The 14,990-nt window shown below is 36.2% G+C and overlaps 1 protein-coding gene across 10 annotated transcripts in view; it reads left to right on the top strand.

The window, feature by feature from the left end:
- Positions 1–6,228: 6,228 nt before the first annotated feature.
- Positions 6,229–14,990, top strand: part of LOC121327869 (roundabout homolog 2-like) — a 265,965-nt gene continuing 257,203 nt past the window's right edge. For all 10 annotated transcript variants that reach the window (XM_041272163.1, XM_041272161.1, XM_041272155.1 and 7 more), the window contains exon 1: positions 6,229–6,926. In XM_041272163.1, coding sequence (XP_041128097.1) covers positions 6,872–6,926 — 55 coding nt within the window. In that variant the 5' untranslated portion in view covers positions 6,229–6,871. The remainder of the gene's footprint in view (positions 6,927–14,990) is intronic.

Below are 14,990 nucleotides of genomic sequence, written 5' to 3'. Positions count from 1 at the left end.
TGAGTGTCCATGACCTCTCTGCAAAGACGGACTTCTTGTGTATTCTGTGATGTAATACCAGGTCGTTTTAGCTGAGGAGTGTACTTATAATCGTTTAATAATAAAACATGTTGAGCTTCTTGACTAGAAGTTAAAATCCTGCATTGTGGACTCATTATAGACTAAAACTGAGATCCATATATAAAGACACATTATTTCTGCAGATTTTATTTTTTTTTTAATATAAAAAAATAAGTATCCTTTCTTATTCATTGATGTTAAGAGTATATTTGCACTAAAAGAGTAGCATTTAAATAGTCTTAGCAGGCTGTAAAATGTAATTAAGCTGTAACAAAATTGCTTTATTGAACAGATAGGAAATTGGGTTATAAACCTTTACTCTCATGAAAGAATCTTCAAGTTACACTATTATTGCTGGTGAAGTATTAATACAGGTCTGAGTCAATATTAATATATTTTTTAATTAAAATAAATCCCCTTCTAGTCCTTTAAGATTACCTAAGAAAAGTAAACAGCAATTGAGGCAGGAGTAGAATGAATATTTGTTTCAGGATAATCAGGTGTGTTTGAGAGGGACATTATTTCACACTACCAACCGATAAATGTAACTCTCCTACGAAACATATTTTTCAGACTCTGACCCATATGTTACAAAAAATAATAGCTGGGTCAGTGTGTTTAACTAGGGGTAACCTAGTATCTCTAGGTTCTGGGTACAGGGACCTCTGGAGCTTCCACTGTCCCCAGAACCGCTCAATGGTATTACTCCCTGGTAATACACACTGAACTAGTCATTATTCTGTTTATACAGGGCTCCCTCATATTTAAGGATTTGACAATTAACAAACTGTGTTATTTCATGCTACTTCATTGTATAAAAACCCATCACTAATCCATTACCTTCAATAATGTATACTATTGTGATGTATAAGTCAGAAAGCAAAATAAAGAAATGTCACAGTATACATAATTATATTTTCTTAGTCACCTAAATTACAGAACAGTATTGGATTATGCACATTGTGCATTGTCCTTCACAGTCTTTAAAGATGTGGATACATTGGATCCATCTTTATTCTTCCCACTTGGATATTGCTTTCTAGTGGTAGTGTTCTGTAACCTGTGCTGTTCTAGTTTGAATGAACATGTTGGCCAAAGCAGCCACTGCACTGAGGAACAAGCTGGTTGCATGGATACCCACTAACATGCCCCTTGTGAAGTCCCATGATTTTGCTGAATGGTTGCACTCAAATCCACATTGGTCTTGTGAACACATACATTTGTATGCATTGTGTAGTAGTCGATTTTGAAATTGTGCATTGCCTCATCCTGTGCATTATTTATTCCCTAAAAGTTCCCAATAAAGTGAACAGAACCTGTCTGTACAAAGACCATTTCACTCAATTATGCATTATAAGAGTTTTCGAAAAACAACACATATGACAAATTTTTTATTACTGCAAACTGTAGCAAGTCAAAGCAAATAAAAGAAAACTAATCATTGAATACCAACATCCTGTTCATCAGAACAATATAATACATTACAGCTAGCTTGGGTATTGTGCTTCCTTTACATAGTGAATGCACGTGGAAAGAGACTAAAATTACATACATTAAGGCAGCAAGGATTTTACTCATAGAAACATCAAGTCTTGTTTTGGCTATTGTGATTTAGCCAGTGGCTGTTGTGGGTAAGCCGTTTATAGCAATAAGTGGGTTGCCACCTGAACAAACTAGGTATTCTTTAGTGGTTACTGTATAACTTGGGTATTAAAAATCGACATTTCACTGTATATTTTAGCATTATACTCATTGAGACTGCACAATCAAGTCTGTGTTAATGACTAATATAGAAGTTCCAGAGAATAACCTGAATCTGTAGTGACCACTGAAGCAAATATTATGAAATAAAATATAATACTGTAAATAGTATTTATGTATATTTATATATCTATATATATATATATATATTCATATATATATATATATATATATATATATATATATATATATATATATATATGTGTTGTTGCCTGTTGTAAGCAATGTTCTCCTGATATTCCTTGGTTCCCTTGATGGCTGAACGAATGTAATAATTTACTTTGGTACTGTTGTAGACCCACCCAATAATGTTCTACTTTTACCCTGAAGGTGATGGCTATTCAATTGAGCACATTCTGAAGTTTGAACAATATATTCATGATGACTAGGCTGTCTAAAACAAAAACTGAAGAACTAACTAAACTCTTAATGAAAATCCATTACTATAGACTGGACGGCTACACCATTTACCGGTAAAACCACACAGGTCTCTTCCCAGGCTTCCTACCCATGGGATCACACAGATAGCCTCAAACAAGCTTCTTGGCCTGTTTAAATACCTGCCTGTCTATCACAGGCAGGTGACGTTCATTATCTTGAGCCAGAGAAACCTCTTCCAGGCTCAGGCCCATGGCATTCTGGGGGATGTAGTCCTTTCCCCCTCCAGGACTACATATTTCTTTCCTTTTCCCCCTAGTCTGCCACATTTCCACCCCTTGTGCGTAGTACACCGACCATTCCAAAGCCACTTCCCCCTCCACCTTTAAAATTCCATGACTGTCCCTCAAGTCCAACACTGTTCTCTTTCACCCTTTGTGTCGATCTATCTTCCACCAACTTCAGAAAGGGACCGTGAACCGGTGACCGGGGTGACAGACGTGCAGGCCGGTAACCTGGTGGGTGCAAAATATGATAAAATGATAATACATCAAACTTAAGCACAAAACCTCAATATTATAATGAGATTCCTACATTTGCATATGAAAGTAGTTTGAAACGAACAGTCGTAACTAAACTACCGCAGCAGGGATGAAAGTTACAGGAGTGAAAATGACTTTAATATATCGCAGGTAGATCTACAAATTCACGAAAGCCTACAAAAAGTCAAGATATGAAAGAAAACTCATTGATACATAGAGCCCTATATATTTTCATAAACGTTTTTATATTATTGTCTATAGCCCAAGACTGACCATGCAGTTGCTCTTGTGCTATTTAAAATATGGCTTATTCACCTCATAAATCTGAATCTTGATTTAGATGTGAAGTATCCAATTTAAGTTTGGCCATTATAACAGAACAGAACAGAACACAAGAACATCAAGATGCATTTAGCAGCATACCAGTGGGTATGTGCATCAGCTTTGTTTTCATTTGGGTTGTTAAGATGCTTAAACTTGTTTTAAACACTTGGATGCAACAGAAGGTAATAGTTTCAGTCTTTGAGTTAACTCGCATCTGTTTTGAAGTCAAAACCACAGTCTGACGGATTCATACATTTGTAGTTTATTTTTTAAAGTTTGATCACAAATGTCTTTAAGAAGTTCAAAACTGATGTTCGGGAGGAGGGCCAGACACTAATCTCCGTGTCACCAAATTGAATCATTCAATTTACACATTATCTAATTAATCTTCAAACACCTCTCAGTTGCGTTTCAATTTCATTGTAACCCACCACCTCCCCATCTCCACCTTTATTAAAAACAATTTCTAGGTTTTCTCAATGGGGGTCTCCGCCTCGTCCTGTCGGCCAGGCAAGCGAGCCCTCAAACCAAGTTAGGTTTGATTCCAAATTAATGTGTACATACAACATAGTGTACTTCTCTGTAGAATCACATACTCTGCATTCTCCACAATAAATATTTGTACTAAAACATTTTGTGATTGTTGTTTGTATGAACTACTGAAAAATGGTTACAACAGTGAAAACTGAGGATCCAGGCAAACCTGGAACTGGTACAGTATGCTGAGATGGTGTGAATAATGCCCTTGTGATGTCCTTTCCACCTTGGAGCAGCATGTGATGGCGCAGCTTGAGTTTTTAGCCTGCTATAGAAGCCAGTAGGGTATATCAGTAGCATTCAGAGATGGTCCAGTAAGACTCATTCTTTCCACAGATGTGTGTGAATCTGGGAGATTACCAGCCCATCATCTCAACGCCTGTACAAGTCAGACTCATATTGTAGTGTAGTGTAGTGTAGAAGTTTAAATATACTGTGAAATTGAACAGCAAACAGATCACAGAGGGCTGGGTTCTGCATACACACTCAATATATGAGCCAATCCATCAGTTCCCGTTACTGCAGTATACAGAAACTAGAACTGGGAAATGCTCTGTTCAGATAAAGAAAACTATACAGAATACATTAACTGTATTTTGTTAAACAACAAAATATAGCAATATTATATATATATATATATATATATATATATATATATAATATAATATATATATATATATATATACTACATATAGCTACATGTATGTGTGATTTACATTCATAATTACACATAATCAAATAAATCCACACAATTACATGTGGCTGGACTGGTGACTATTATTCTGGTCCCACTATCTAAATAATGTGTGTTGAAACAACTAACAATCACATTTTCAACATGCATTTCTTACAGTGTGAATAGGGTGTGATAGAAGAAGGCTATGGATAACTGTGACAGGTGTCAGCCAATGTGCACAATAGTCAAAATGCTAAATGCATGTAGATCAAGATACCATGACTGCAGCCTATGTAAGGCTGTGCTGCTTAATAGACACAAACATTCAAGTTTTCTTATTTAAAAAAAAAAAAAAAATACAAACAAAATAGTAATATGAACTAGTGGAAATATTTTTTTTATTCTACAGCTACACATAATTGATGCTTTTTATTTGAAATTGGATAGGGAATGTATTATCCAGTAGAGGGAGCCAAACGTTCAGTGTGAAACTGTAAACATAGCTGGCGCGTATAGTAATGTTGTTTCCTGCCACACACGGACATCGACTCGTCACCAGCTCAGACATCAAATAGCTTCCAGCAGTACTGTGATCTTCAGACACATGCATATCGACAACACTAGCTCTATAGCAATGTCCAGTGTCTCTTTTACACCTCAACAAGATAATACGTTGCACTTATTTTATATTCGCTAATGGATGTAGGCGAAATTTCAACAAGCCTATAGTAATTACAAGAATAATAACCATAATGATGATGATGACTATTATTCAGCCTGCATCCTTGAAAGAATAGCCTCAAACATTCATTGACAGATTAATACATTCCACGACGTCTCTCGTTCACATTCCCTTTTTTTCATATATCCTGTTCTGTGCTCTGTAAATTCATTTTGTCCATGTTGGATGTGGGAATTGTAGAGTAGGGGTTTTATAGCCAAACCTAGAACGTGTATTTTTCTTTCAACTTTTGATCAATGTTAGCAATCTTTTTTTTTTTTTTTTTTTTTTTTTTCCCCCAGCCTGTATGTTTAATTGGGTTGTAAACAGAATCCGATAAGCAGACTAATGGTGCAGTCATTCCATGGATGTAATTTCCTCATCACACATGGTGGACAGAATGATCAAATATTAATATGAGGAGTGACGCAATTCTGATCTTTCTAATCAAGTCCATTACATTAGAAATGTCAAATTCAGTATAAGTGTTTTAATACAGTGCGCGACCTGTCTTCATGTGTCTTCATGCGTTCAGTTGTTGTTTATTATTATTATTATTATTATTATATTATTATTATTATTATTATTATTATTATTATTATTATTATTATTTTACAATATTAGAGTTGTCCACAAAAGCGACACTGCATTTAATCACAACAAATGGCACTATATCATCACATGTTGCTAAAAGACAAAAGTGAATTAGATAAATGTACAGTAAATACCTCTCCCCCCTGCATCGGCATGATTCACATACCAGTAACAAAACAAGGTACAGTATGTAACCGAACTTTAGTTTTGTTAACAGTTGTTCTGGTTTTTGGGAGTAAAAAGAAAACAAGAAAAAAAAAAACCCCGGCATTGTCCGTTACCGTCCCGTTAAACTTTAAACTGTCCAGCCACTTGTTATTGTTGGTGAGAGCAGTGTAAGAAGATAACATTATGGCATGTCTTAAAGGGACTGTTTTCTCGGCTACTGTTTACATTATTTCAGTATAAGGACCACACTAGTTGGATCATGTCCTCATTTCTATCGGCCACGAGGAAGTCTGTTACTGATCAACACAGATCCCTTTGCTTCTCCTTTAGCTTTGTATATGGTATAGTCCACACCCCCTGGCCGCCTCCCTCTCTCGTTCTCTGTCTGTCTCTCGGCTTCTTTCTCTCCTCCCCCTTCAAGTTTATTTTTGGTTGGTGTGTCATTTGAAGCTCCAGCCCAGCATGAACACACATTGGCAGTGGTAGTGTTAGTGTTTCAAAGAGGGAGAGAGGATAGCAGAGCTCTCTACTAAACTAACTACATCCACTCACCACTGACTGTATATTTACAGTACTTAAGCACCCTGGATCAACATCCCTTCAACAGCTTTTCATAGTGGGTGGAAAACAAATTATCTTCACAAACGTTCTGAATCAGTGAACAATATTCTAATCAGTGTATTTTGTATTAAAAAGCTGAGACACTGGATATGCTTACCACTTGGACAAAAGTACTAGATTGTGAGAACACTTTAGGAATAAATCGGGAAGGCATTTAAAAAGAATAAACTGTCATTCTGAAATGTGTTGTATCTGACGGATCTACTTTGGGATTGCAGTGGATTTTCTCAAAAGAAAGGAAACTTGACAAGATGCTGGGCTGAGGATGCAGTCTCTCCTTTAAATACGTGGAAACAGGGCTGGAGTTTTCTTGTCCATCCATAGGGATGTATTACTATAACTAGTGCCCTTTAAAATACTATGAATCTATTTTGCGCGCCTGCTTTCAGATTGGATTCATTCAGACATTAAGAACTGTATAAAAAACGAAAACGGTTCCCTTTTTTAATTAACATAATAATTTATCCAGGATTGTTTTAATATGATAGAATGGGTCTGCTACTAGTCATTCTTGTTTCTGGATTACTTTTTTTTCAAGTGAACGGTAAGTTGAGGAGGACATTCCGTTTCATCTCGTTTTTGTACAATGGCATGTGGGTTGGATTGTTTTAAATGGTTTGCAGATTGTTTCTGATGTTTCATTTTTCAAGAAATATAATTACGTTGCCAATAAGAAACAAACGTGATTTTTTATTTATTTATTTTTTAACCAGATGGGGAGTGCTGTATATAAGCTTCCCTTTGTAGTTCTCGGTTTCAATTCATAGACAGTACTTTGGTTTTGAAACAAGGTCAAACAATTGACTGTCAGAGCAAGTTCTAACACAGTGTCCTAACACGTTGACTTAGCTACGACAAACTGAGGGTAAAATATACAGATTTGAGACACATATTTGACTTGCCTGAGCTGCAGCATTGGCTTTGCCAGTTCAAATGAGTGCCTCACCGAAAGTTAGTCATATTAACTGCAGCGCTAAAACCAGCCTCTTTAATAAGGATTACAGTTTACAGTGGATCACTCATAAAAATTAAATAAAAACGCATGTTGTGTTACTAGGCCAACACATTCCATGATCAAAATGTATACATATATCTGACAAGTACCATCACAGAATAACCATGTTTCTGATGTGTTTCCTGCACATCAGGTAGTGCCAGATGCGCATCTCAGACGCCAAGTAACATTGCGGTTTATCACGATAATGCTATCCTCATTGCTCTGTGAAGCAACAAACCAGTGGTGAACTCAGTTTTACTTTCAGAAATGTTACACCCAGAGTGAGATTTAAAAAGACGGATCAAGCGCGAAATGAACCACGCCTATTTGAACTTTCTACCCTTAAACACCGCACCTTGACTTTCATATTAATTCAACTTTGTTATCATGTGCATCGTTATTCAAGTTGTTTTCTATAAACAGTGTATGTGCACTATACAGATTACCAATTCCCCCAAATCCTAGAAAATACCGTAAATATCAGACGCAGAGCCCGGTTGCAATGCGCATTTGATTAAACGTGTTTGCGCGCATAAACCTCGCTTACTGTAATTAATTCTAAAATTAAAGCCGCATGTTTATATCACCTTTATGTCACAATGTTGTGCTTTTGACTTTTATCAACAAAAGGCATATTCATTATTTTGCCAATGCATCCTAACAGGATTGCATAAAAGCCTTTGTTAATAACCACAAAAGCTAAGCAATCGGATACACGGTGTTGTTAAGATGAATACATTTGAGGTGCTCAGTGAAACCGACAGAGCGCAACAGAGAAAGCTCTGTGTTACAGAATGTAATTAATGTACAGGGATGTTTTGAGATGTATGAAACAAATGCAATTATCCAGCGCACTGCAACGACAGGAACTAGAGATAATTTATCCTGACTGTCCAGGGAAAACATATTTGAGGTTCATATTTAAAATCCTGTTGTAGTTTAAATAGTTAACCATGGCGGATTATGTTATGTGTAATTAAATTTGTGTTATTACCTGTAATACCCTAAATAAAGTATCAATTTGACACTGGTGGTTTATGACTGCTTAGTTACATGACAGTAACATACATTTAGGTGGATACTATCCATATATTGTTCAGTGATAGTTAGTACTTAATTACATCACTATTAAGCTTAATTTGCCACTTAACTAATGGAACCAGACAAATCCACCAATACTTAGTAACAGTTTATTTTGTGATCAAGAAAATGTTGTTATTCAAATTACTCTATTTGTTTTTGTAATCTGCCTGAAATAAGAAGGGCGCTATTAGAATGTATAATCACTTGTCAAGCAAGAATTTTAGTCTCCACTATAGGGAATTTTACAGGTGTTCATATTGCATGATATTGATCTAAGACTACTTCTGATTAAAATACTGTACTTTGCCATTAGTAAGGTCAGTGTACAATGTAATGTAATTTATATTGTAGTGTGCACGGGGGAAGGCAGCAGCAGGGCTGGTAGGTGACGTAATCACGTAAAAAGACATAAGCCCGATATACACTTCTTGCAAAGGAGCCAGCTCTTTTCTACCGCGGTATCAGTGCTATGCTTCAGTGCAAGAGGTCCTGGGTTCACGTCCGCCCTCCGCCTGTGTGTGGATTGCCTCGCCCTGTGCGAGGAGCCTGCCTGTGGGAACCAAGATTGCTACAATATTAATAAACAGTTTGGGGAAATGTGATTCTTATAAAGTATAATAAATCAACTTCTGGTTTACTAGATACCTAAAAAGACTTACCCTTAAGTCTGCTCATTCTATTTGGTGACAAATAAAAAACAGGCTCTTTAGAAATTGGATGTATTTTTTATTTGATTTTAATTTTAAAAAATCTGTATGTAAACATATTAAATGTAACTATAACATTATTTGTCATATAGTAAATAAAAGCAACTCATTAGCTCACTAATAACATCATTTTACTCAGTGGCCTTCTGCATACTGTGAAAAAAACTGTTTACTACAAGACAGCTTTAATGCTGTGAAAGATAGTGCAGCTTTGTGTTCTACTCTGCATGCCAGAACTACTTTTACTGCTGTGAAAATGTCAGGAGTTAAGAGTCAGTTACGAGAAGCATCTTAATCACGACTCACCCTGCAATCACAGATCTCCAGAGCTATCATTGAGAGCTATTTCCTAGTGCTCAAGACTCCTAAATACACACTCTGTTACCTGAATTGGACAATGGCTATTAGCAGGGTCCTTTATAAAGTTCACAGCAAAAGAAGATTACATAACTGTCAAGTGCTCTTGGGTATTCTGTGAAGGATATTGTTAATTTCCGGTTGAAAAAAACAGGTTGCTGCGAGTTATGTGTTTGGTAAATACAGACCATTATAAAAAATATTTAAGCGTAAGCAGAAGAGATGTACTATAAAGCAAGGATAAACTTGGAAACGAATATGTGCCATTGTTTTAGAGTACAATTAAGTTGTCCCATACATTTTTATTTGTTCTGGTACGTTTTGTTAATTTTAAAACATACATTAAAAATATCATCACAATATTCAGTCTCCTTTGGAATAATATAACAAACTAGATTGGCAATCGGGTTTCAAGAAGGAGGGTTTTGTGTCACAACTCTGGTCTGTTTTATGAAAATAAGTAGAATGCACAGAAGGCTTAATTATGGCAGGCAAAGTAAAGAGACACCACAGAATTATATTTTTGGTGTAAAAGTTTACATAATTTGTATATTATGCAACTTTAAGTGTATTAATTGGTTAAAAAAACGTACGTCTGTACTTTCAGTTCTTTTTAAAAAACTAAAAAAAAAAAAAATTCTGGGCCTGTATTCACTGATAAAACTTGCCTACATTTCTCTGCTGTGTAAAAAATCATGCTCCTTTTCACTATCAAACTATGGTTGCTAGGCGAAGTAAAAACCATTGAGGTAGAGAAGGGGCAAAACACAATGTGAGCTATGAATCATGGTCCGAATCAAATCTGACCACTTTGTTCTAACTCCCCCCAAATACTTTTGTTTTTCCTAATGCTGTGCCTTTGAAAGATCTTGTGTATGCATTTGAGATGGGAGGGGCTGCTGCTAAGAGTCCACTTAAAAGACAAAAAGGTTTTAAGCTGTATTCATGGGGCCACATTAGCAACAATGCCTAGCTCAATGAATAGTATCAGTCAGCAGCATTTAAAATGTAATGATTAATACCGTCAGGTTTTCACAGGGGTGAAGGCAGGCGGAAGAGTCTTCCTTCTTCTAGCTTTAAGATTGCTAAGCAGCCCTGACCAAACTCTTTGGGAAACTTGAGTGTTTTTTTCTTATACCGACCCTTAGATGCAGTCTGCATTAAATACCTAGCCTAAATAAAGAAGCAGCTGTTATAATACCCTAATAATAACACACCTTTTAAAAAGGCAGATTTATCAAATCTGTATAGTTTTCTGTGTTTATATTACTTCAGGAGAAGAAGAAACATCTGTCTGGGTTGGGAAGCTCTTAGCAGCTTCTGGGTTTATAGATCTAGCTGTTCTGCAATGTTATGGCGAGTAATTCAGTATTTGTTAGTCCTACGACTATTTTAATGGAAATAAGTAATTCCTACTCAGGTTTGTGCAGCTGCATGAAGAATCCACTCATCTTGAGTTTAGAGTTTGTTTGAACCAAAGGGGAATATCTCAATTCTAGGATTAGCTTAATGGAAATGTAATGCTATTGACCTGGTATGCGTAGAAGAGCTTAGGAAAATGCTGCTCAAGTGTTTTAGCTGGATATAGTTGCCCACTGACAGCTACATTGTTAGCCTAAAATAGTTCAGGTTTTTTATAGTTCTCAGAATGCAGTTGTTAAACATTTCCCAATTAAGAGGTATCGTTTGTGCTTAAAACATATTGGTTAGTCTTTTGGCTTTGTTTCATTATTGGCAGCCACCACAAAGCAGTTTACTAAAGTGATGATTTTTATTTGTATAGAATAAAGTAGAACTTGAAAAGATTTTGAAGTTGAAAAAGAGGAAGTGTCCATTTCTGTGCTTTGCAATGCAAGACAGCTGCTGCTAGCAGGCTTTAATATAGCTAATTTCATCGTTTAAATTGCTCAGGATTAAACTGTGAAATGTGAAGCCTTTCTCTCTGCAACTGTAGTAATCAGGCACCTAGAGCTGTCCCGACACCTCTATTCAAGCTGTAGAGTCAGCCCTGCTGGGGGATAAAGTTTCACTTTCAGCTATGCAGAGAAATCTGCCGCTGACCTCTTAGACAATGATATGGGCAATTGAGTACCATAATGTGGTTTGGCAAACTGATATCAATAGTGAAGATAGTTACCTGAACTTTACCGGAGCTACCGCATATTATTTTAAGTTTGTTAACTTTTAGGACAATGGCAATAGGAATTGCTAGTCTAAATATGTAATTTGTAGTATTTTTTACCTTATAATAACTTGCTCAAACTATCAGTTTTAAAAAATATAAAGCACTGAAGAAAAACTCTTGTTTCCTGAGGTACAAAATCTAATTTTGGCAAGAAGGTTTCAATGGGAGAGGAAGTGTATGTTCTTACAGCTAAAATACAGTAAACTAGTGAATTCACAGCTTTTTTTCCTGTTACTCAGCATTGTCAGAAAAACAGTGAGTGGGTTAGCATTATCATGATGAAAACTTGATGCCATGTTTCTGGTACCAAATGAGAGAGACCCAGACATTTGTTTTTTTGTGTTATGTGCTCCAAAACTACAAACAGCAAAATAGAAAGGATGCATTATCTCAGTTCAACTTTATTTGATCTTGATAATCAGGTTAATGTGATAAAACTGATTCCCTTCCACGGGGGCTAATTAGTGTTAAAGAAAAATCATGTAGTGCAATTTGTGTAGGCTAGATTGAATTAAGCCAGTTTCACACTGGCATGCTCTACCCGCAAATACACAATGCACATATCAATGTCCCGGAAGCAGCTTGATTCAGACGCTTCAATCAAAGCTTCTCTGGATTGTACCATCGGCCCAAATGCTGATTAGATCAAATATTTCTCCATCCCTGCTGCAATCTGACTCATGGTGTGTCTCAAATCAACACAAATATGGCTAAACAGAACAAACAGAAATGTTCCTTGCAGAAGTGAAAAGTTCACGCAGACGTGGCTGTTTGTTATTTTGTCGGTTTACGAACGGCTGTCATGTATTTTGTCCTTCTCAACCCGGGTCAAAGCATGTCGACCTATATCCTGAGGTGAGTCGCTGCAACCTGGGTCAGCCCGAGTACAACCCAGGTACGTGGTTTCACACTATGTGGGATTGTGACCCGGGTAGCCAGAACTCAAGTCGTGACCCAGTTAGGAGTGCCAGTGTGAAAGAGGCTTTAGAATGGGGAGGATTACAGTAGTCTTTTGACAACTGTTACTTTCCTTGTCATCATGTCTGACACCATTTCATACAACAGCAAATTATGAAACATGTTTGTCAATATAGTACTTGCTTCTTATGCTTTTTATTATTTTTTAAACTAGAAAATGTAGTGCAGACTCGTTAAGAAAAGTAATTTGTTGAGAACAGCAACACACCTCAGAAGATTGCAGCTGATAATGTTAAAAGAGCATGAAATGAGCTTTCATTTAGTAAATAACAGCTTTCAGGATAAAATATGTGGCTTACTTCAAAGATTCCTGTCTACCTGTGTAACCAGACCCCTATTTCGTGATCAGAGAAAGGAAGGAGGGAACATGCTGAAAGTAAAGAAGTGTAGGCCTGTATGCGAGGTGATGTAAATTTCACATACAGAGGTAACTAACCATAAAGGACCACAGCGACTGGGTCCTCTTTGTCTAAACAAAAGAGTTCACAGTGCAGCTTGTATTTGTATCTGCTGCATTTCATATGAAAACCACAAAATACCTTTCTGCTACCACTACAATAATACATAGATCTTACACGTGCATGTCTTTTTGTTTCTAGAGATCTATCAACCTTTTTAACAGGTGGTGTTGTTAAAACAATCTTCAAGTTGTGGAGCATTTGTTGTTTTAGGCACAATTCTTACAAACACTATTATAGGAAAATGGCATAATAATACAATAGAGAATTATTAGTACTTTATATTTCTTCTAGAATAACAGCAAGACAAGCTGAACCTAATTCCACTTTTACATAAAATATGTCTTGTTCTACAGGTTTTATATTGCCAATTATTGTCAACAAAAGAAATCAACACCTGCCTTTATGACTGCCTGTATTTTGTTCATTTAAGTATAGAAATTCCCCAAGGCTTATATACAGCATGTTTAAAGCAGAGCATTTGAAGAAAAGATGAATAGGGCATTGGGGTGAAACATTTCATCCTTAATTAGTCTACAATTACGTTACCATTATTGTCATATAAAATACAATGTACTGCCATTACTATCAAATACTAGTTAAACTAGAATCATGGATTCTGGTATCTGCATCCCTTACCTTAAATGAAAACTATTGTAGGAACATGCATAAAATCCTCATAATCACACGATAAGTGCACAGTAAGTGAGATTATAATCAAATGCAAGTCAGACATATGTAGGAGGCTAGGATTGAATAATAAAACACAAGTTTGGTGAAGTTTGTTGTTATTTTTTTTTTTTTAATTCTGTGACGTCTACCCTTTGATCTTTTCATTGATAAATTCCACGAATCTTTGAATTGAAAGTGGCTGTGAGGCTTTGAAGAGAAAGGGAGTGCAGGGCAGATATATTGTTGATTAACAAATCCACTGTTTATTCTACAAATCTACAAAACTGTTGATCACACAAAGAATGGGACTCTAAATAAAAAAATACATAAGTGAATGCATTATTATAATTATTTACCATGTGCATGTATGACTGGACCGTCAGTTGGATTTATGTTTTTGGTTCATTGGATAAACTTGATGAACCATCGAAAGCACAGAAGCATGTCCTTGTAAAGTATGGCTCAAGTGACCCACAGTCAGAAAAAGATACACAGGCCAAGTTTACAATTACAATGTCTTCATTTTAGTAGCAAGACACATTATTTTTTCACCTGCTTGAGTTGATCCAAAAAAAAAAAAAAAGCATGGCCAAACCAGGCAGCGCTGTGAAAGAGTGGGACCTGAAATATTCGGGCTTGGCCTTGAAAGGGTTAATATGACCTAATTTATGAAAAAAGTATGTTTCAAATCAATAAAATAAAAATAAAACAACAGCATTGGTTAATTTAAAATGATATAATTTGCAGCATGAACTAAGAACCCCTTAATGAAAAATACAATCATTGATAATGACAAACTTTAATTTTTTACATCATCCAAACAGTGGTCTACATGTACGTTTTATTTTGCAGGTTGCACAATGACTGTCGTGGGTCTGAAGGTTTTAATGTGAATTTGTGGGTCTGACCTGCGAAATACTGGTCACTTGTGTGGTCTGGGTTGAGATTAACATTTTGGGTTTCAGCACTTTGAATGCTTGTGCCTCTGTCATGTGTTTTGATTGGCTGTCTCTTGGCAACATTCAGGTAGCGGGGTGTAATCATTAACCTGATAAACAGAGGCAGACAAAATAAGGCCTGCCAGCTTTGATGTGAATCTTAGCAGCTGTCATTTTGTTCTTGAGGGTTTTTATTTGACAGACCACTGTGGGAAGAAACAAACAAAGCCTAT

The sequence above is a fragment of the Polyodon spathula genome, chromosome 15, assembly GCF_017654505.1.
Source record: "Polyodon spathula isolate WHYD16114869_AA chromosome 15, ASM1765450v1, whole genome shotgun sequence".
Lineage (NCBI taxonomy): Eukaryota > Metazoa > Chordata > Actinopteri > Acipenseriformes > Polyodontidae > Polyodon > Polyodon spathula.
The sequence above is the reverse complement of the archived record's forward strand: the minus strand, read 5'-3'. Positions and strand labels throughout refer to the sequence as shown.